At 39.4% G+C, this 20943-nt stretch overlaps 1 protein-coding gene across 3 annotated transcripts in view; it reads left to right on the forward strand.

Annotated features, from left to right (window-relative positions):
* Positions 1-17469, forward strand: part of cdh8 (cadherin 8) — a 99231-nt gene extending 81762 nt beyond the window's left edge. For 2 of the 3 annotated variants that reach the window (XM_044364935.1, XM_044365023.1), the window contains exons 8-12: positions 7016-7152; positions 9755-9876; positions 10616-10733; positions 14910-15161; positions 15358-17469. In XM_044364935.1, coding sequence (XP_044220870.1) covers positions 7016-7152; positions 9755-9876; positions 10616-10733; positions 14910-15161; positions 15358-15851 — 1123 coding nt within the window. In that variant the 3' untranslated portion in view covers positions 15852-17469. The remainder of the gene's footprint in view (positions 1-7015; positions 7153-9754; positions 9877-10615; positions 10734-14909; positions 15162-15357) is intronic. The other variant, XM_044365110.1, reaches the window with a different exon arrangement.
* Positions 17470-20943: the final 3474 nt, after the last annotated feature.

The raw sequence follows: 20943 nt of genomic DNA on the forward strand, positions 1-20943 counted from the left end.
GAAAAAACAGCGAATCCTCTCATTGGAGAAGCTGCAACCAGAGAATAATTGGAGATTTTGCTTGAAAAATGACTTAAAGGGGACATATTATCCACATTTATAGGTCTATATTATTAATCTGGGGCTCTACTGGAATATCTTTGCATGATTTATAGCTCCAAAAACTCCTGTATTTTTAAGTCCCCCTCCTGATGAGTCCGTTCTATTCTGATTGGCCAACTCTTGGAAGCTGCATCACAGGAGACTTCCCCTGGCTCCGGAGGCTATGTCAATAAACTATAGTGATAGGATTTCCCTACTTTTTCTAGTTTTTTATTCGAAATGTTCAAATATCCAATCCAAAATAGGAGCGCGGACAACACATGCGCCCAAGCCGACATCAGCTTGTTGGCAAAGTAGAAAAATCACAAAGCGTTCAGGGCAGGTTGAGGTCTGGGTGTTGTCTTGCAGGGAGCATTTCTACCTGTTAACCTCAAGTTTTGGAACTTTGATCATGCTTAACATAGATATATCTGACATCTTGACAGTATATAAATAATAGAAAATCACAAGGAGCATAATATGTCTCCTTTAAACGATCAGTGGTCAAAATAGTTGCAAATTATTTTTCTGACAATTGACTATTCGAATAACCAATTGATCATTGCAGCTCTAAATGCAAATGACCTTTCAGTCTTTATCCATTTGAAGTAACAAATAATGTTAAAGGAAACATTGCTGGAGAGAGCTGTTACTGTACAAAAACTTTATTTTTCTACTTTATTTAATATACACAAACAGTTACTTCCTTACTCTTAACCCTTTATATATGTTTTAAGATTTATCCTGTAAACTGAAATAAGTTGAGAAACCAAGTATTCTTATGAAAATAATAGTGAATTTATCAGTTGTAACACATGCAGTGTTAGTCTTTACACTTGAATTACTTGTGAATGACACTTGATCAGCCTACAGTTTTCCTCCTCGCTCCCTTCTGTCTCTTCTTCTCTCCCTATTTTTCTCTAACTTTCTGTTTTCTCAAATTGGTAAGAGAAGAGGCTTACACCAAGAAAGCTGCAGTAGGTGAAGGTGGAATAGTGGAGGAGGGCAGCAGTAATGGCAGCATTAGTGTGGACATTCTCCTGACCACAATCTGAACGAGCTCTTGAGTCGACACCTCTGATAAGAATCGCTCTCCGTCTCAATCCCCCCCCCCCCCCCCCCCCCCCCGGCTGGACCAGACCAAACCAGTCTGAGTGTAAACCACTCGGGGCGAGTGCTCTGGTGGGCTGCCATGTCCTCCACACTCAGGAGACAAACAACCCCTTAGCTGTACTTAATGCATCCAACCAACAGCATTTCAGGTGCACTCCATGAAATACTCCCTCAGTATTGCTTCTCTCTGGAGCGTGTGCTATTGTTTTCTACCTGACTGATCACAAATAAAAAGCAATGTGACATCTGGCAGTCACTGAGGCTGCCTGACATGAACTGCTGGATTTCATACAAAGCTGTGAATTGTATTTTTTTTTCTTACAAAATATGGATACCAAAAAATCCTCTATGGATTTTAAACAAATTTGGTCTACATCTTTATCTTTATTCTCTTTTTTTGCTTTTCGCTTTTACTTATGTGGGGAATTGTAGAAACATAATTGAATTCTGCAGAGCTTGTTTCTTTCTCCAGGCTTTTCTATGTTGTTTTAACACAGCTGACAGGTGACATGCTTTGTATGGTAATACAAGCAGTCATACAAAGGAGACAGTTATGAAATTAATGGAAATTTAATGTCAAGAAGGCCTAGACCTTTATTTCTGCAGGAGGTTTTTTTTTTTCTTTTTGATATTTTTTTATTTATATATTAGTTGGAAGAATAAGGGAAATCACCTTCCATGTAAAAGAGCCTGGGATCCCACCTGAATAAAATGTAGTCTTAAAACACAACTGGTCAGCATTCAGGGGATGGCAAAATTAGTTCTATATCTGTGATCCTCCCGGTGGAATTACTGACCTAATAACAAGCAGGAATGTCACAGATGCATTTTGTTCTCTGCAGCAACAACAAAAAAAAAGCATTTGTTCTGAATCTTTTCTCCTCTTCTCCGTCCAACCTGTTAGGGGCACTCAGTTACTTAGATGCACACATTCACACACATTCACACTCTGATGGAGATAAAACTCAGCACACACAGGTGTGAAAAAGCACAAACACGTGCATACATGAAACCTTTTCCACGGCTTCTGAATCTTTAGGACTCTTATTTTGTGCCAACGCAAACCTTGCAGTAGAGCTAAGTAGAGCCTACATGGGCCTAGCTGACAGTGTATACAGTATGACAAAGATATTAGAATATATGTCTGCCAATAAGTAACAGGGGCAGAAATTACAAAGAAAGAAAGGTCATGTAGAAACAGTATTTCAGCAAGTTTTGAACAAATTTGTACCAACAAATTTTTTTGTCAATTTATCAATTCATACAAATTACTCTAAAGGCAACGTAACCTAATCCTTAAATTCCTCCACTGCCTGACTTGAGTTACCTGTATCCACGATTTCCCCATCCATGTAGTCTAATCAAAAATGCTCCCTCACATTATTTCTCAGATGGTTTGGTTATTATTATATGTACAGCATGGCTTTGTAGTTTTCTCAATTTTGCATTTCTAAAGAAAAATACCCTTGTTTAATAATAGGAAAAAAGGACAGGCAATTGTCAGATACACAGTGCATTTTAGGATTGCCCCCTGCTTTTTGAAAATTGAATTTGAAGAGATTATTACAATTTAAAAATTAAATGTTTTCTCACATTTGAAAGGTAAATGGACTGCTCTTATATAGTGCCTTTTCTAGTCTTCCGACCACTCAAAGCACTTTTTACACTATAAGCCACATTCCACCATTCACACACACACACCAATGGCAGCAAGCTATGCAGGGTGCTGGTGCCCAAAGACACTTCAACCTGTGGACAGGAGGAGCTGGGAATTGAACCACCAATCTTCCGATTAGTGGACAACCTGCTCTACCTCCTGAGCCACAGCTGCCCCTTATGGTAGCTCAAATTTTGAATCCATATTAGTCTCTTAAGTTGTCATTAATACATATAGAGAAAGATGAAATAGCATATTTTGCCAGAGGTCAATTCAGTGCTTTGCTATTGGATTGACAGACAGTTTACATCACAACATTATCTCATTGTGATACAGACTCCATACAGCCACATGCCCACTGCTCAAGGTCAAATGGAGGCTTTCAAGATCACTCAACAGCATGTTTTAATTCACATTATTTCATCTCTTCATTTCAATATGAAAGTTAAGATTAAAGACAATTTCGTAATAGTAAAAGTGAGGCAGCACAATGGCAGTTAAATTAGTGTTTACACTTACTGTTTGGTGTCTCCTACGCATTATGTGATGAAAACGAAAAATCAGTGTGTAGTGATAGTCACCGTGGCTAAAAAGACAAAAGATTACCACCCATAGAAATTCAAACAGAGAAGATGCCATGGCCACACAGTTTGATTGACAGATGATCTGTGAGAAGTGCAGTGAAAAGGACCATTAGGACTGTTACTTTTTAATTTGTACATGCTACCCCTGGGATGTGTCATCAGGAGGCACGCCATCTCTTTCAATGGCTATGTTGATGACACTCAACTCTATGTGGCAGTGTCTCCTGGTGACACTGGGACTTTTTAACTGTATTTTAGATGTAAAAGGCCTGGATGGCACAGAATTTTTTACAGCTCAACCAGGATAAAACAGAAGTACTGATCATTTGTTCAAAGGCAAGAAACTGGTCTCCAAACTAAATACACTAGGGCTCAACCTAAGCCAAGAAGCAAGTAATCTAGGAGTGATTTTTGATTCTGATTTTAATTTCAAGGCTCATGTGCGGGGTGTCACAAAAACAGCATTTCATCATTTGAAGAACATCTTCAAAGTGAGGCCATTTCTCTCTGTGAGCAACACAGAGAGACTGGTGCATGCTTTTATAGCAGGCTAGACTATTGTAACATTCTCCTTTCTGGTCTACCGAAGAATACATAAATTCTACAATTCATTCAAAATCCTGCTACATGAGTGCTGACTAAGACCAAAAGGAGAGCACACATTACGCCTATTTTAAAGTCTTTACATTGTATTGAATTTAAAATTCTTTTATTAGTTTATAAAGCACTACATGGCCTTGCACCAGACTACCTCTCAGAAATGCTATTGGTGTATGAACCAGGAAGGCCCCTCAGATCCTCTGGTTCTTCTCTTTTTGCTTTTCCACAAAGCAGAACAAGAACATTTGGTGCTGCTGCTTTCAGCCGTTACACTCCGAACTACTAGAGCAGCTTTCAGAGGATCTGAGAAAATATTGATATTTTTAAATGTAAACTAAAAATCCATCTATTTAGTCTGGATTTCATGTAGTGTTTTAAGATTTGATTGTTTTATTATTTATGCATATTTTATTTATGATCATCTTAATTCATTTTATTCTATTTTATTTTATCAACATTTTACTGTTTTACTATAATCTATTTATATTGTGTTGTATTTCACAATTTTATTTTATTGTCATTTTTATTGCCTGTATTATCTTTTATTATTCACAATTTATTATCTTAACTACCCATCTTTTATTGTTGTCTTACTCAGTTTACTCAGTTACTCACTTTTTTTTATATCCTACTTGTTTCAATTGCTTGCAAAGCACTTTGAATTGCATTTGATCTGTTTGAAAGGTGCTATATAAATAAAGATTGATTGATTGATTGATTGATTGATTGAGTGAGTGATTGAAGGGATGTTGCAGTGGTACACCTGAACACTGTAAATGAAGAAAAACAAGATCCATCTAACTGATGAAAGCTTATAGTTATCTTTTTTTTATGCACAGCTACTATCACACTAATGCATTTTGATCATCAAATGATCTTTGTTTTACATTGAGACTGAGTGTTTCTGGATGTCTGTTGCATCAGTTGTGAGAATGTGTCACTGCTGTAAAATATTTGGCATAAACAGCATCTACATGATGTTTAACTGTTATGCTGAGGTCAGCCCAATGCCGTTTAAGGGCTTGTGAAAAGTGAAGCAAAGCTGAAACGCAACAGTACACACATACACAAAGACATGCGTGTGCATTTGCGCACATGCTCACATCACACTCAGGGAAACCGCGCACGTATAACGCTGGATATCATTTTTTATTTGCTTTTAATTCTTTTCACATCACGTTGTCAGTTTGAGTGACAGGTGGCAGAACATTTCAGGGTCTGTCTCCTCGCTTCCACGTGAGGCTGTCAGAGTTTGACTGGGATCCACTCAGTCTGCAGGAGAGAGGCTGCTCCCAGGTGGTTTGCTGCTGTCTGCCTGTCTTGAAAGTGCTCTGCGTCTGCAGGGTAAGAGGGAAAGAGAGAGGGGGGTGGGGAGTCCTCGTGGACCTCTCCCAGCCCGGCGTCTAGAGGATTTTACACCATTTCATCTCAAAAATGGAAATGTCACGGCTCGGTACATCTCCCCAACAATTGGAATCTGGGCCAGTGGTTTATTTATTTCATTTTCCCACCATTCTTGTATAAGTGGCACCCTCCTTCATATAAATTGTTGTTGTTGTGACTTTGTCTTTGGCTTTTTCTGGTGCTCTTTCTCTATTCCTCCATTTCTATCTCTCTGTATCCATTTTTTCCTCCCTCTCTCTTCTCTTTCATATAAATACTGCAGGGTTCCTGCCAACAGGTCCGCACTGATAGGGATGAGCGGTTCCACTGCAAGATGGTACGACACCCAGGGTTAGGAGGGAAGGGAGACAGGGTGAGCAGGGCGCCTGGTGGCCGAGGGATGTCTATGTGGGGAAGGGGGACTGCAAAGAATTGAATAGGGGAATTGGATTAGGAATAGCTTGAGACCCAGCTGGATGGAATAGAAAAAAAAAAAAAAAAAAACTTTTTTAGTGAGTAAGAGGGGGAGAGATTTTGAGGGGGGATGTGAGAGTGAGACAGAGAGAGAAAGAAAGAAACAGGAGCAGTTTGTCCTGGAGGTATGGAAACACTAGCACGGTACACGGTGTAATTAGCTCACGTGAATCACTGCGGTCTTGTGTTTTGGGTGAGTAGGATGTTTATGACAGTCACACGTAATGGCAAATGAAATGTGTGAAACCAAAGATGACCCATAATGACAGATTCTTTTTTAGTCCGTTTTGTGTGGGCTTGTCCCAAGAATTGGCGCTGTGCGCGTTGCAACATGAAAGAGCGATTTCACAGCTTCAAGTGGCATCGGAAAATTCTCTTTTATGTGCATTCCAATTTCATACCCACTGCTGGAGCTTTTCTGGAGAGTTCTATGTATTGCCTGTTTTTTTAAGACAGTACAAGTCCCAAAAATTCAGTGTGTCACAGTGTGGGTCACAGAGAAACAGAATCAGGAAAAGGAAAGTTTTGCAAATGAATCTGATTAATTTTAAAGGCATGCTGCTTGAGAAGGATCCAAAACTGGGTCTGCAGGACTTGTGGTTCAAAAATAAAACAAAATCATTTTGCAGAAGATTAGACAAGGTCACACATAACAGGCCGGTCATTGGTTCATCGCCATTACATCCATTATTTCCTTTCTGGCCCCCCCCTTCTGTTGTTAGAGCTTGTGTGTGACACAATGCTGTCCTAACTCATTAATGCAAAGCCTTTGGGAGCCATTGAGTGTTGACATATCCCAAACAGGGTTAACAACACCCTATCTCTTACCCTGACACAACATGTACTAATGGTCTTTTTTGCAGGAGGGACGTGTCGCCATGTTCGGGGGACAGGGGACTTCACTGACCTTATTAGGCTTTAATGCCCCCTGCTGCTCATGTGAAGGCTGTAATTATTCCTCAGATGATAATTATTGATTTCCTGCTGTTTTTAAAGTGCATTAATCTACAGGTTTCTCTTGATGGATAAGGTCCCGTTAGCCACAACACCCCAAGGATTGTAAAAGATGCTTCAGTGATGCAGAGTTTTGGCTCAAATTTCTGATCACCAATTGTCTTTGCAGGTACTTCATTGATCGGCACACAGACCTGGAGAGGCAGTTCAACATCAACGTGGATGATGGGAAGATCACACTGGCCAAAACACTGGACCGGGAGACCGACATGTGGCACAACATCACAGTAACCGCCACAGAAGTCAGTAAGTACCCTCCCCTGACTCTGTCCACCCCGGCTGTGCACATTGCGCCTCATGAATTGTAATGCCCCATTTTCAAAATCAACATACCGTTAGACATTCATTGGCATGTAAGCTTTAAAAAATGGGAAGTGCAGGAGGACACGTACAATGCCTCCTTCTTCCGAGCAACTTCATGGATTGTCTCTGTCAAAGGAATCACTGACCTGCTACACACAATCCTCTGCTCAACAGTATAGCGCTTTGTAAACCAGCGCTTTTAATCACTCCGAGACTATGGCACAAACAATTAGCATTTGAGTCCACAGAGGCATTAAATACGTTAATTTGCTGAGTTTTGATTGAATTGAACAGCTCAGTAGTCAATTTGTGAAAGTGCAAGAACATTAAGACGTATCAAATAAACAGTTTTAAAGACATGCTCCAGAGTGGATTGCTCCAACGCCAGCATCCATTACAGATTAAAGAACATCTGCGAACCGCAAAACTCACTGACTACGTAGAAAATGTTGCCGGCAGAGCTACAAACAGCTCAAACCATATGTAAGGCTTTATTTGCATACAGATTGTTTCAGGGGGGCTGTATGTTGTGATAAAGCTTAATGTACCCCTTAAAGCTATTGGAATAGAAATTTACACAGCTTGTAACTTTTTTTTTTTCCCCCTGTCCTCTTCCGCTCTATTTCTCTCTCCTTCTCTCTCTGTCTCCTCCTCTATCTGTCCCTTTCTTTCCTTAATCAAAGGAAACACACATTAATTGTCAGAATAAATGAAAGCCCAAACACTGTCATAATGTTTTGGCCGTGCAGTACAGACAAATCCCACCATCGTAGCAGCCCATTGGAGGAATTGAATGTGTCTCATTTGATAAGCCGGTTTCCTTGTCATGTCTCGCACCCATACGTTTAAAGCGCGTTTTCATGCCTCTTGGCAAAGTAACTGTGGCTCGAGATAGTGGCATCTCTGAGAACACCTAATAGGAATTTGCCAAAATAAATATGGCAGTTTTGCTATTCTTCACGGATGGGGAGGGGAAGCCGGTGTCTTCTCTGGCGTGAAGAGGAATAGATGTGTTCCCAGTTCTATCCTGATGCCATTTGCCACCCAAACGGAGTCGCGTTCTGCCGCCTCGCACCAGTTGACATCTGACTAATCAGATTCTATTCCCTGTCTGCTGCTGGGAGAAAGTCACTTCTGGAGAGGGTGGAGGCTCCCTCTCTTTCCCTGTGCCCTAATCCATCTATCACTGTCTATCAGACTGTCAATTTCCACTCTCCTCACTGCTTACCTCTTTTTCAACTTGTCTCCTGGACCTTCTGATTCTGGGGTATCCTGTCCACTGCTCCATATGTAGCTTTTTTTTAAAAAGAAAATAAAAAAATATATTTGTCTATAAAAATAATAATCTCTGACTAATGCATGTAAATAGAATTATATTTAGTTACTCCAAAATTGTTCAATGTCATGATGGTGGGTAAAATGCAACCAGAACTTTTGAGGGAAAAAAATATTTCAAATAAGCAATAAAATGCGCCCTTGTTCATTTCATTATACTCATTTTCACTTGGTCTGGTATGATCAGTAGCTTATAGTGTCTAATCTTAGCTTATGTTAGCAAACCTTATACAGATGCTATCCAACTGACTGTTTTTTTTTTTTGTTTTTGTTTTTGGTTTTTTTCACATTTGACACCTTCTAGATTTAGGTGATTCAAGCCCTCTCAGATAAAAGATGAATTCTCACAAGTCCTCACTCGCTACTGTTAGCATTTAAGACAGCCTCAGTGCTCAAGAGATCTTAGGTCAATGTCCAAATTATCTAGACACTACAATTAGTTATTCTCATTATAAATATGATTTTTTTCTTGTAAGAAGTGTGGGGACAAGCTGCATTGCCCCATATAAATAAAATGAAACAATAAAAGTTAAAAATTAAAAAAACATGGGTGTCATTGGCCACAGTGACACAGCCCTCTTAGGGCCACATTAATAGATAATTGCTTTAAAAGTTGGCATTTGCACCACTGATTAATAAATACAACCGTTACAGGGACAGGGACTCTCGAAAGGGGCTGTCAATTACCAGTGATGAATAATTCCAATCAAAATCTAATCTAATTAAACTGCCTTTTATTGTCTTTTTAGACTTCAGTTACCAATGACTCATTAATATGCATGTTTTAACCCTCATGTTTTAAACATGACAGTGTACAGGGGATTTTCAAAAGCACTTTGAATGGGATTTTTTTTTTTACTCTTCTGTTGCCTAGAATCCTGTTTTGCATCATTGAAACCAGCTAAAATGTAGATTGATGTGGCTTATTGTCTGTCATCCCATCAGCTCAGGAAATGAAGGGAGAAATAAAGATGGAAAATAAAGGAAATTAAAACTAGGTCACTGAATTTACCTGGGATTTCATGTGTAACCTTGTTTTTATATTTCTCTCATTGTCTTTTCTTATTTGCCTTCTTGTCTCCCCCCTTTTGTCTTTTTTATCTTCTTGCTCTATCTATCTATCTATCTATCTATCTATCTATCTATCTATCTATCTATCTATCTATCTATCTATCAATCTATCTATCTATCTATCTCTTTTGTGTATTAGGAAACCACAGTCAGATATCTAGGGCAATCGTGGCCATCAGAGTAATGGACATTAACGACAATGCTCCTGAATTTGCCACTGAATACGAGGCCTATCTGTGTGAAAATGGAAAACCTGGACAGGTAAGAAAAGAAGTGCCTCATTCATCAAACTAGTGATCTATCACTTTCTCTCCCTCTCTCCTTTTCTTTCTCTCTCTTTCCTCCCCTGTAATGATTGGCCACAGTGAATTATAGCCTATTTATTTCACTGTGAAACTACAGAGGTGGGAGTACGGTCCTTTTTCCCTGCAACAGTCCTCCCTTGACACAGTGTGCGCGGAGCAAAGGGGAAATGAGAGCAGTCAGGATTGATCAGAGTGGATCATAATTCAAGACTGTCTTTCATGTCCTCCTCCAGATGGCACAATGCTTCCCCCAGCCAAAAATCCTGGACAAGTACTTAGCATTCTCCTTCTCATCAATCGACCTCATTCAGGGGACCTACGTACATACAATAGGGAGCTTTATTGAAAGGAGAGGGGGGAAAAAAAAAAAGAATTGAAAAAAAAGGAAACTGTCCTGCAGGGCCTGAATTCTAATTTCCAATCAATCATAAAGACATACAGCACGATAAGACCTGTGATGACAGATTAACAGATAGAGCCAGGAGCCTGAAAGTGTGCCAGACGAGACAGGACCTCATTGATAATAATCTCCAACTCCAGGAATGAATAGGGCATATATTTCATCAGGTGTGATCCAGCCAGTATTACACTGAGGCAATCTGTGGTGGCAAAAACAGAGTAATGAATAGGCTGCCTCCTCTAATGGCTTTGAGCCCTCCTCTGTATATCTTCTTGTCTCTCTGTTTTCAACACAGGTGATCCAGACTGTCAGCGCGGTGGACAAAGACGACCCAATTCAGGGCCACTATTTTGATTATCGTCTAGTCCCGGAGATGCTCAATAATCCCAATTTTACCATCAAAAACAACCAAGGTGAGAAACAAAAGAAAAAAAAAAGAGAAGTAACTCTTTTGTGACAGAATGACTGAAGTTTCTGTAAATTTCTCCAATGGCTTTCCAGTCTAATCTCTGACCCGCGGCGTGTTAGCCGTACTGGAGATGAAATCTGCTGGATCAGTGTAGCTCACAATTAGCAGATGTGAAATTGTCTGGACACCAGCTTCTTTTTCACTCCCCAGTGCGTTTTGAGGGAAACTAAATGAATGGGATCCAAATGGCTTTTCTTGGTAGTCTTGCAGCTCAATGTAGGGTGACTTCCTAGGAGCTGTTGCAGTGTGGCAGATGGTACTAAATTTATTTGCTAAATACTCTGATTGGTTATTTGCTGTTTTTTTTTTTTTCTTCTTTCTCTGTCTTTATTCCAATCTTCTTCTCCTGCCTCCCCTCCATAACTGGCTCTGAACAGGCTGTGTTCATGATGACGTTGTGTAATGTTTTCAGCTCGGGGCAAAAAATCTTCATATGGTACTAGCCTTCTGTTTCGATGCAGAGGCTGCAGGCTAACGTACTGTAGCCTCTCTCTGACAGAAGAAAGACTACCTAAAAATCAGGTCATGAAATGGACTAGCCATCTTTTGATAAATATAAAAACTTTTTACTTTGGAAACAGGTACATTAGCAGGCAGGAACATGAGACACCAGTGTAATAATCACAAGCAATGCAAAAATAGCCTCAGCTATGCATATTCATACATTTTCTGACACATAAAGTAGTAGCTAAAAAAACCCAAAAAACTACCACTTTTTTCCTTGTCACATACTGTATGTTCAAAAATCCAGTCAGAAAATTGAATATGATTTTATACAAAAATTAAGATCTAGTCAATTGGTGCAGACTTGCTGTCTCCACTGTGGATCAAACTCAGAGTATAAGTCATGCAGGTTCCTGAACAGTGTCCTTTTGTTAAGACATTTACTAGTTTCTTACAATGATGTAACAGATAAAACCTCCAGTAGAGATGTTTCACCAGTATAAGCACTGCTCTCTGTTAGTTAAGAGCCTGAATTTTTTCTCACTACACACACAATGTGCTTCGCCTGAAACTATAGTAAATATGTGTTGTGGCTCAGCTCTATATATTACATACCACACCAACCACTTGTCTATGGTATTGCTAATTCCAAACAGAGAAAAGAGGCCCAACTTAACATATCCCCCAGCACTTCAGCGACTATTTCTATCTGAATCGGCAGCTGTGGGAGACACTTCAGTGAAGAGCGTCAGGCTCCTGTGAGCCTCTGTGTGCTGCTTTTGTTTGCGATGATGAGTCTAATTGTAGGGATTGAACAGTGAAGAGGTTAGGGGTTGCCCACACTGGGGAAAATGGCTAAGGTTTTGACCAGCTGCATAGAAGATATCCAGCACTCTGACAACTCTGTGTTCGGGGGGATGGAGTTGCAATAAAGCAGAGCGGCCCATCCTCAGTAACTGAGACAACATACATTCACCATACTGCCAAAAATGAAATTCTGCTGATAGAAACTCTTTTCAGAATTCAACTCCAAATTTGTAAGAGGAAGATAATTTTATTTAAGTTGAATTTCTAAGCAATAAAATGGGTTTTGTGGATATAGCCTTGAGGCTGATTTATGGTAGGTCATTCCAAACTTTTGATAAGTGTTGCTCAACAGAAATTAAAGAGTCGCACAATGTTTTCAGTTTATGCTTTGGTGAAAGCTTTCAGTTGTCTCTATGGTAACCAAACGCTATCCTCAAGCCGGCTCGTTTAGTTACATTATATCATCCAGACTGGGACTTATTAAACAAGGATGTTACAAGTTATCTAAAGTTACAGACCAAAATATAAGTAAGAAAAAAAAACTGAAAACACTATGGCAATATTAGGAACACTACCCGATCACACTGCATGACAAAATTTGATGGTGTCTGTGACATAACAAAATTCTCCAAGTGCACGTCATGAAAGGAAAGTGTTAAATGACGCCTATCAAATGTGTCGAGTGACCTACCATAAATCAGCCTTTTCTTGGTCTGGTATGACCAGTAGCTTATGTTCACTGACTATGAATTTTCTCTATTTGTCCTACTTATAATTTATTATTTACAATTACTCTGAAATTGTCACTTGTGGCCACTGTTTAGTAAGTGTACCTAAAAGGGAGAAATGTATTTTGTATTTCCGAGTTTCATGGTGGCATCCCCTGTCTATATGTAGTGAATACCAGTCAGAAAGTTATAGTTTGTATGTATGAATATTTATAGTGAAATTATTTAATCTTTATCTTAATTGGCTAAAATAGAAAATATCAATCATGACAGCTATACAACAGCTGCAACACAAAAAAAGCCTCAGTTTTGAACCACAACAATCACCAATATCTTTTCACCTGCTCATCCTACAAGCATGGAGATGTGTGTTGGCTTGCTGAGAGAGCTAGCAGACAAATATCCATCAAGGGAGAAGTGCTTGCTGACATCATTTTTTTGGCTAATTAGCTAGTCAGTTGTGGCACTTTTAACAGCTTAAAAACCTATCAGCAAATGTCAACATCGGTCAGCTTACATATTAATTGGTGCAGTCCCTGTTCTTCAATACCACTGCTAACACAATGTGGTTTTCAGTTTGTAAGCTTCATTTACCGGCACACGTTTGCTTTTATTTTGTTGTGCCCCTGTTACCCAGCTGTCAATCAAACATGTACACCGGCCCTCACACTCAAAGACTTGGGTGCTACCAAAGCAGTTCTGATGTATCTCCACATATCTTTTTCCCTTTCAGTAATATAATAAAAAAATATATATAAAAAACAGTGAGTGGTTCTGTCTAAATGAAACCTGACCCACCGACTTTATAACTTTTTGCTTTTTCTATTGCTTTGATATTATGTCAGTGTAAAGTAGTTAAGTCCTGCTGGCTTGGCATTCATGAATGTGTCGTGTGCTCATCCTAGTAGACTTCAGAAGTTCAGAAAGTTTTCAGACTGTTAGTGTCACTTCTGCTGCCACCACTGTCATTTGGAGCCTCCCACATATTAAGTTATTTATAGTGACATTTTTTTTATTCAAATGAGTTGTTGCTTTTGTTATGATGACAATTAATATTTCAACGTACACAGTGTTTTCATCAAGATCCATCAGTCGGTAGATGAGCCACCGTTCATGTGGCCTAATATATAAAGATAAAAATAACGGCATTCTTGTAACTGCTGTGAGTTCATTCTGTTTGAAGGTTATCTGCACAGCTATCTTTCTCTTTGAATAGCAGCCCCCTTATGTTGATGAGCTGATGGGCATGAAATGTTTAATTCTATTTTTACCGTCAATAGTTGCAAAGAAAATAAAAATGCCCTGTATATGAGGACAAGCCCTGATGGTTTACTACAGTATAGTAGATATTTGCATCCTCACTATGCAGTCTTGAGTGATCCAAATGAAATAGGACACGTCGGTGCTCACAAAGCAGAGCGTGCTACTTTGTGGCAGCACTCATAAGAAAATAAATCTGAGCATATGTTCACATCAATTACATACTGTGCAAAGCAAATAATTCTATCATGAAGCATTCCATCTTTTGATTAAGTTTGCTCTGTCAACGAGGATGTTTCAACATGGCCCATCTCTCTATAGCGTGTATCACCAGTTCTATTTTCCCTTCTCTTGTCAGAGCACCCTCATGGAGAGAGGCAAAGGTTAGATTATCAGAAATCTTGTACGTTTTCCATAAGATCAGCAGGAGTAGATTCTTATGGGAATGCAAGTGTTTGATAATGTGAGCAGGGTAAGGAGAGCCAGCTAATGAGCAGACATCTTCACAGAAGTGTCATCAAAGAGCAGCTGGCACCTTTCTGGGTCGACATGTGCCATCCTCTAAGTCAGTGTCGCCTGCCGTGGTCCCTTCATTTCCTCAGCTTTCAAAGGGGGACAGCAAACTTAGGTTCGCCTTCCCTCAGAATTCCCAAATTGGACTGTCGAAAAAAAGGAAGGTGGCTGAAATCCATCCACAGTATTGGAATGTGAGAATGCTAAAAAGCCTAGTGACGATTGATGTGAAATTAGTTTACCCTCATGCTGCACTGATCTTCACACAATTTAATAATAGAACTTCAGTCTGTCGCCACTGTGAATAGTAATGGGTTTTTCACACATCCTTGCAAAAATTCATCTCTGGCTTTACCTCTCTCTGACAGACAATTCAATCAGCGTTCTAGCCAAGCATGATACCTTCCGACGACAGAAACAAGAGATGTACTTCCTGCCAATCATTGTGACAGACAACGGCAATCCACCCATGAGCAGCACCAACACCCTCACCATCCGAGTCTGTGGGTGCAGCAAGGACGGCATCGTCCAGTCCTGCAACGTGGAGGCCTACGTCTTACCTATTGGTCTTAGTATGGGGGCTCTTATCGCCATCCTGGCCTGCATTATATTGCTGTTAGGTGAGGTGTTTCTTTTTTTTTCTTTGTTGTAACATTATCACCATGAAGTGGTTTAACAGATGAAAGCTTGCATGATATGACCTTGTTGATATATCTACTTACACTGACAAAAAATCCACTTGTCAAAGCTTGACCTAGACTTCTTCTTTCTTTTTTTCTTTGTGCCATCCTCTCTGTCTGTCTTTCTTTCTGACAGTAATAGTAGTACTATTTGTGACCCTGAGGAGACACAAAAATGAGCCTCTGATTATCAAGGATGATGAAGATGTGAGGGAGAATATTATCCGTTACGATGACGAAGGAGGTGGCGAGGAGGACACAGAAGCTTTCGACATCGCCACGCTGCAGAACCCAGACGGCATCAATGGCTATCTGCCACGCAAGGACATCAAGCCCGATCTGCAGTTTATGCCCAGAGCAGGTCAGCACTCAGGCCCCAATGGTGTGGACGTGGATGAATTCATCAACGTCCGGCTCCACGAGGCAGACAATGATCCCACAGCACCGCCTTACGACTCCATCCAGATCTATGGATACGAGGGCCGGGGTTCCATTGCCGGCTCTCTCAGCTCACTGGAGACGGCGTCATCAGACTCGGACCAGAACTATGACTATCTCAGAGAGTGGGGCCCACGCTTCAGAAGACTTGGGGAGCTCTACTCTGTGGGCGAGAGCGACCGCGAGACCTGACCTTTGGTTTGTTAGAAAAAGACCTTTCAGATTTTTTTTTTTTTCTGTCCACATACTTGTGTATTAAATGCTAGGGGGTTTGCTGGCTTTTAGAAACAGGTGTTTAAAAAGAAAAAAAGTTAAGGGAGGCCACCTTTTTGTATTCTTCTTAGAGTGAGGTATAGCAGTCGTCATCCACTACGTCAAGCGCGTTGTAATTGTTGAGCCAAACCATGTCTTTATTAGGAGATCTATGATTCTTGTGGAGTGTAACTTAGATTCCGTTGTGGAGTGTCTAGCAGTATTTTGGGTGTTAGTCATTTGCTGTGACTGCCAGTAGCAGAAAAACCCTGGGATTGCTGGTAGTTGCTCAATGAAAGGAAATATGGATATTGTTGGGTTCTCTGAAGCTTGAGCGGACATCATACTCCATGCTCCATGGACAGCAAGCTGGACTACAGGAGCTGCAGAGGGAGTCTTGTTTCAAATCTCCCTAAGCCACCAAGCTGATCGGTGATCTGAAACAAAATGACAATGAAAAAGCAATATATGGTCTACATTACAATGATGAATGTATGTATGATTTGAAAAAAAAAAGCAAAAAGACAAACCAGTATTGGCTTTAAGGTGAATTTGTTATCATTTGATATGTTCTCTGGTGGCCACATTTATAAACTATCTAAAGCCCAGAAGGCTTGCTTTATACAACTCTTTGTATTTACACGCTACAGGTGTGGGTCGCAAGTGTTACTAGCCTATAAAAGACTGAAGTGAAGACAAAAAAGAGAAATGTAGAAACTCTGAGGCCTTCTTTTTACAGAAGCAACATTAAATACAATTGTAATCTAATGTTTTTTGACAAGAGACGTGTTGATTCATTATTGTTCTATGAGTTTTTATCTGCTCTTAAATCATATTTTTTTCTGTGCTGACAATTTGAAGTGAGTGTGTTTAGATTATTTCACATTCAGCTGTTTTTTCAACCACTTGAACACTATTTCATAACAGCCAAACCATAACATGAATTTATTGCAATTGACAATATAGACTAGATGTAAGCAGGCAAGCAAACAAGAGCTATAAGTTACTGTAACAATACAGATGATCTAATTAATTGGGACTGCAGGAATGGGACCTTTCTGACACATGCTAATTCTGTGTAAAATATATCTCATAACATATTCTGAGGTACAGCCAGTGACCGTCTGAGCACAATAGTCCAATTGATACCTAAGTATGTGACTCCCTCCAAACATCAAATTTCATTTAGGAAACACAGATTGCATTATTAGCCCAAGAAAATGAAGACATAAATCCAGACCATGTGCATATTGTGCTTACACTGTATGATATCAATAAAAAAGACTTGTACTGTACATAGAGTTACTGCTAACGTCATTAGCTTTCAATGAGGTGGTAGGTTTTGTCTCTGCACGTTAGCTCTTGCACATAATGAGAATTTCAATGGCACTAAAGCTGCGTGCATACTCAGTTTGTACTGATACAGTATTATGGCAGTTCTCGGTAGACTAAACAATATATATGGAATAGTCCTACATGCAGATCATATTTTCTACTGTGCTTTAATGCTTATAAATGTGTATGTTCAATTATTTACTCCCTGTACTGTAATCTAAGATACCCTGTATTGTTTCCTACTTTGTGAAATATATTTTTATAAATATTACTGAATATGTGTGGTTTTCTTATGCAGATGAGAGATTATGGACAATCAAAAATAGCAGATAGAACATTATTAAAGGGGCACTCCGCTGATTTTACTCATGAAGGTCAGTTTATTTGTTTATTTGTCTACTGAGCCTGTGAAAACAGTTGTACAATGTTGTCTGTGGCACTGGAGGGAACTTTTCAAAGTATGAAAAATAAGCCTGATGATGTCATAGTGATGTCATCACGGTAATCTAGGCTTAGGTTCAGATACTACACATTTATAGCAGGAAGTTTGCATTACAAACTTGAGCCATGGAGTTTCAAAGACATATGAGTTTACTAGTAATGGAGTGTCTGACAAAAGATGTTATGGAGTTGCATTGTGGGAAATGTAGGATTCAGTGCTTTTGGACTTTTAGGGGCTAAACATCAGGATATCTCTGCCTCTGCTGCTTTGATTTTGACCATTAATGTTTTGAAATCTGTCTCTTGTGAGTACTCTTTATGGATGCACAATACTGAATCGCTGGAGTACCTTTTATAAAGTTGTTATCAGTGCACCCTGTACCAAATTCATGGGTCTCATTGATGGTTGGTGTTCTGTTTCTTCTCATAGAAAATTACAACCTGAAGTACTGTAGAAGTGAAAGCAGTTTGACTGAAAGTGTACGTACCAAAAAAGCAAATTGCATTTTATCACAAAATAGCTCCTGGAAAGTATCAACCATCACAGAATGATATCCAACAAGAGAAGAGCAGGAATCACAACTGGAGCCATACTCAAAACAACAGGATGGCTGTGATGAATCTCTTAAAAAAAAAAGAAAAAAAAAAAAGAAGCTTCTGGCAGGTTTATGCGTCATCCAACAGCGTGATAAGGACAAAAGCAGCCCTGTAGCTTTTTATTTCCCAGGCTTTTCTTCACTTAGTCACCTAGTATATGCTTGCCCTGCACCCTTTGAATGCTATAAAAGTCAGTTTCACTGTCTTTCCTGATGCAAAAACGGACTTTTAACCCACTTGACTCAACATGCTATTATTACAGCTTTAGATTGAACCCGCACCCGAAAAATGGCAACAAGATGGGAAAAAACACATCAACAGGGGGAAAAAAATGTCAAACGCTTATCATTTCCCCTTCCAGCAGCTTTTCCTTGGCTTGAAAATGTCTCTGATGTTGAAGGCAACCTTTCATCCCTTAAAGTTGCCATTTTGCTTGTTCAGAAAATATACTGTCTTAAGGATGTGCTTTATCAGTTTAACATTATGAAGTTGGGACAATTCAACTTTTAGAAGAGTATTGCCTACAGTGCTTTGTAAATGACTGGACATTGCATGGCTCTGTCACACTGATTGGAACATAGCTATGGCTGTCCTTTAAAATATGGCCCCAATGAATCAGAGGTAATCAGGAATACAATAAACAAGCATTGTAGATGTGGTTTGTATTATTGTTAGCTAATGCAAGAGCATAACTCATCATGCAAGAAAATATATCATTCTAAATGTTTTTTGCAATTCAATGTAGCCTTTTTAGATTAATACAACCTAATCTGCTGTCTATCAATATCTATGTTTTATAAAGGGGGGTGGGGAGGTTGGGGGTTTGTTATTCCAATCTATCCAGGGAGATAAAAAAAAAAAAAAAAAAAAAAGTTTTGCATGAGAAAGGCCTTCAATATATTAATTAGTCTGGGATGTAAATTGTGGTGTTGTGTTGCAGGAATACTGATCTGACCCTGTTATTTATGCATTTATTTATTTTTTATGAGCAAAGGAGATTAGATATAATGCAATTTTCCATTTTTGGGGGTTTTATTTTTATGTCATTTCTTTCTCTAGTCATTTCTTTTTGAACATTGTCTCCTCTTTGTTAATCTTGTTGAAAGATTAGACTTTTGTTCAGCTTTATCTGATATTGAGGTTTCTCATAAATAACAAAAGCTTTTGATCGTATCAATTACTGACTGTGCCTGACTGAACTCAAAGGCACAAAATCACACAAATCCACTTGCACGTATGCCTATATAGAGAGCTCGTAGTATGCACATGCCCACACAGTAAAGACAAGGAACTGTTCTACTTGATACTGTAATGCCCTTGTAATGAAAACAATAATCACAACGATTAGATACATTTGATGTCAGAAATCTGAAACATCAGAAGTCTTATCTTCTGATTCCACATTGCAACATACAATACATCTACCTTTTCCAAACTTGCCAAAGTGATGTTGGTGTTTCAGATGCCTTTGCCCTCTGGGACTGGAAGTGATGTTAAACCTGGAGGCTGCTATCTTTATGCACCTGATCCATTAGTCAAAAATCAGCCATGGAACACATTTTACCGACTGCTATCTCCTGCTAAATGATAGCACAAATTGTTTTCCAGAATGTGCGACCCCGGCAGGTCAGCAGACTCATTTGTAGTCAATCTTCATGCACCCCAACTGCTGTGTATGGCTGCAGGTCTGACAGAGGTTGCCTAACTAAACAGTAAATCAAATTATCTTCTCACTTTTGTCACGTAATGGAAGTGTCCCTCGGGTGACAACCTTGCAATTGTTGTTCCCTGCTGATATGTGCCAGATTTTATAAGGCAGGCCTGTGGCTGTGGTTTGCGTGGTGTAGAAACTGTAATTACTGTTGCCCGGCAAAGATGCCCTCAATTACAAACAAACTTTGGTGCATATAAATTAAGAAAGTCACTTTCTGTTCTGGATTTTGAGATATGGATATCATGGGTTGCTATGTCCCACCCCATCTTTTTTTCAAAGTTATCACTGGACTGTTTTCATGACTGGTTTAAACCCTTTAAGGGGCCCTAGGGCAAAAAATAACCCACGAGTCCCCACTGACCTCCGTTCCTCCCATTCTGTGTGTTGCATATGTGCCCAGAGACCTTTAAGTGTGCATAAAGCACACACAGACTAGATATGGCAGATTAATTATATTTTACCTAAAGCTCCAGAAACCAACTAGACCTACTGTGCTGGAATTCTACCTGGCCCCAGGTTTGCTGTGTGTCTATTAGTTTTGTGGTAATTTGATTAAACACTAATTCATTTAGCAATATGAACCATGTACGCACAATATCAACAGATGTAATCAGGTTGTAAAACTAGATTTTTGCACAAGGGCCCTCTACAAGTAAGAGCCTTAAGTTTTGTTAATAATGTACTATTTCCCAACTTACCTGCAGTGCTATTTAGAAATTCCAGTTTTTGAGTTTATCTTTATTTTTTGCCACAGTGAATTTCTGGTCCAGAAACAATGTGGCAGTTAGTCACAATAATTCACAAACCTCCCTGTTAACTGTTTTATAAACCACAGTTGATAATAGTGTGATTGATTATGTATATGATAGGCTCATCTTTTGTTTTAAGTAGGGTAAGAGCTTTCTATGTGAAGTTCGATCCTTTGTTCTCTGATTAGCATTGTAT

The sequence above is a fragment of the Thunnus albacares genome, chromosome 1, assembly GCF_914725855.1.
Source record: "Thunnus albacares chromosome 1, fThuAlb1.1, whole genome shotgun sequence".
NCBI classification, from domain to species: domain Eukaryota; kingdom Metazoa; phylum Chordata; class Actinopteri; order Scombriformes; family Scombridae; genus Thunnus; species Thunnus albacares.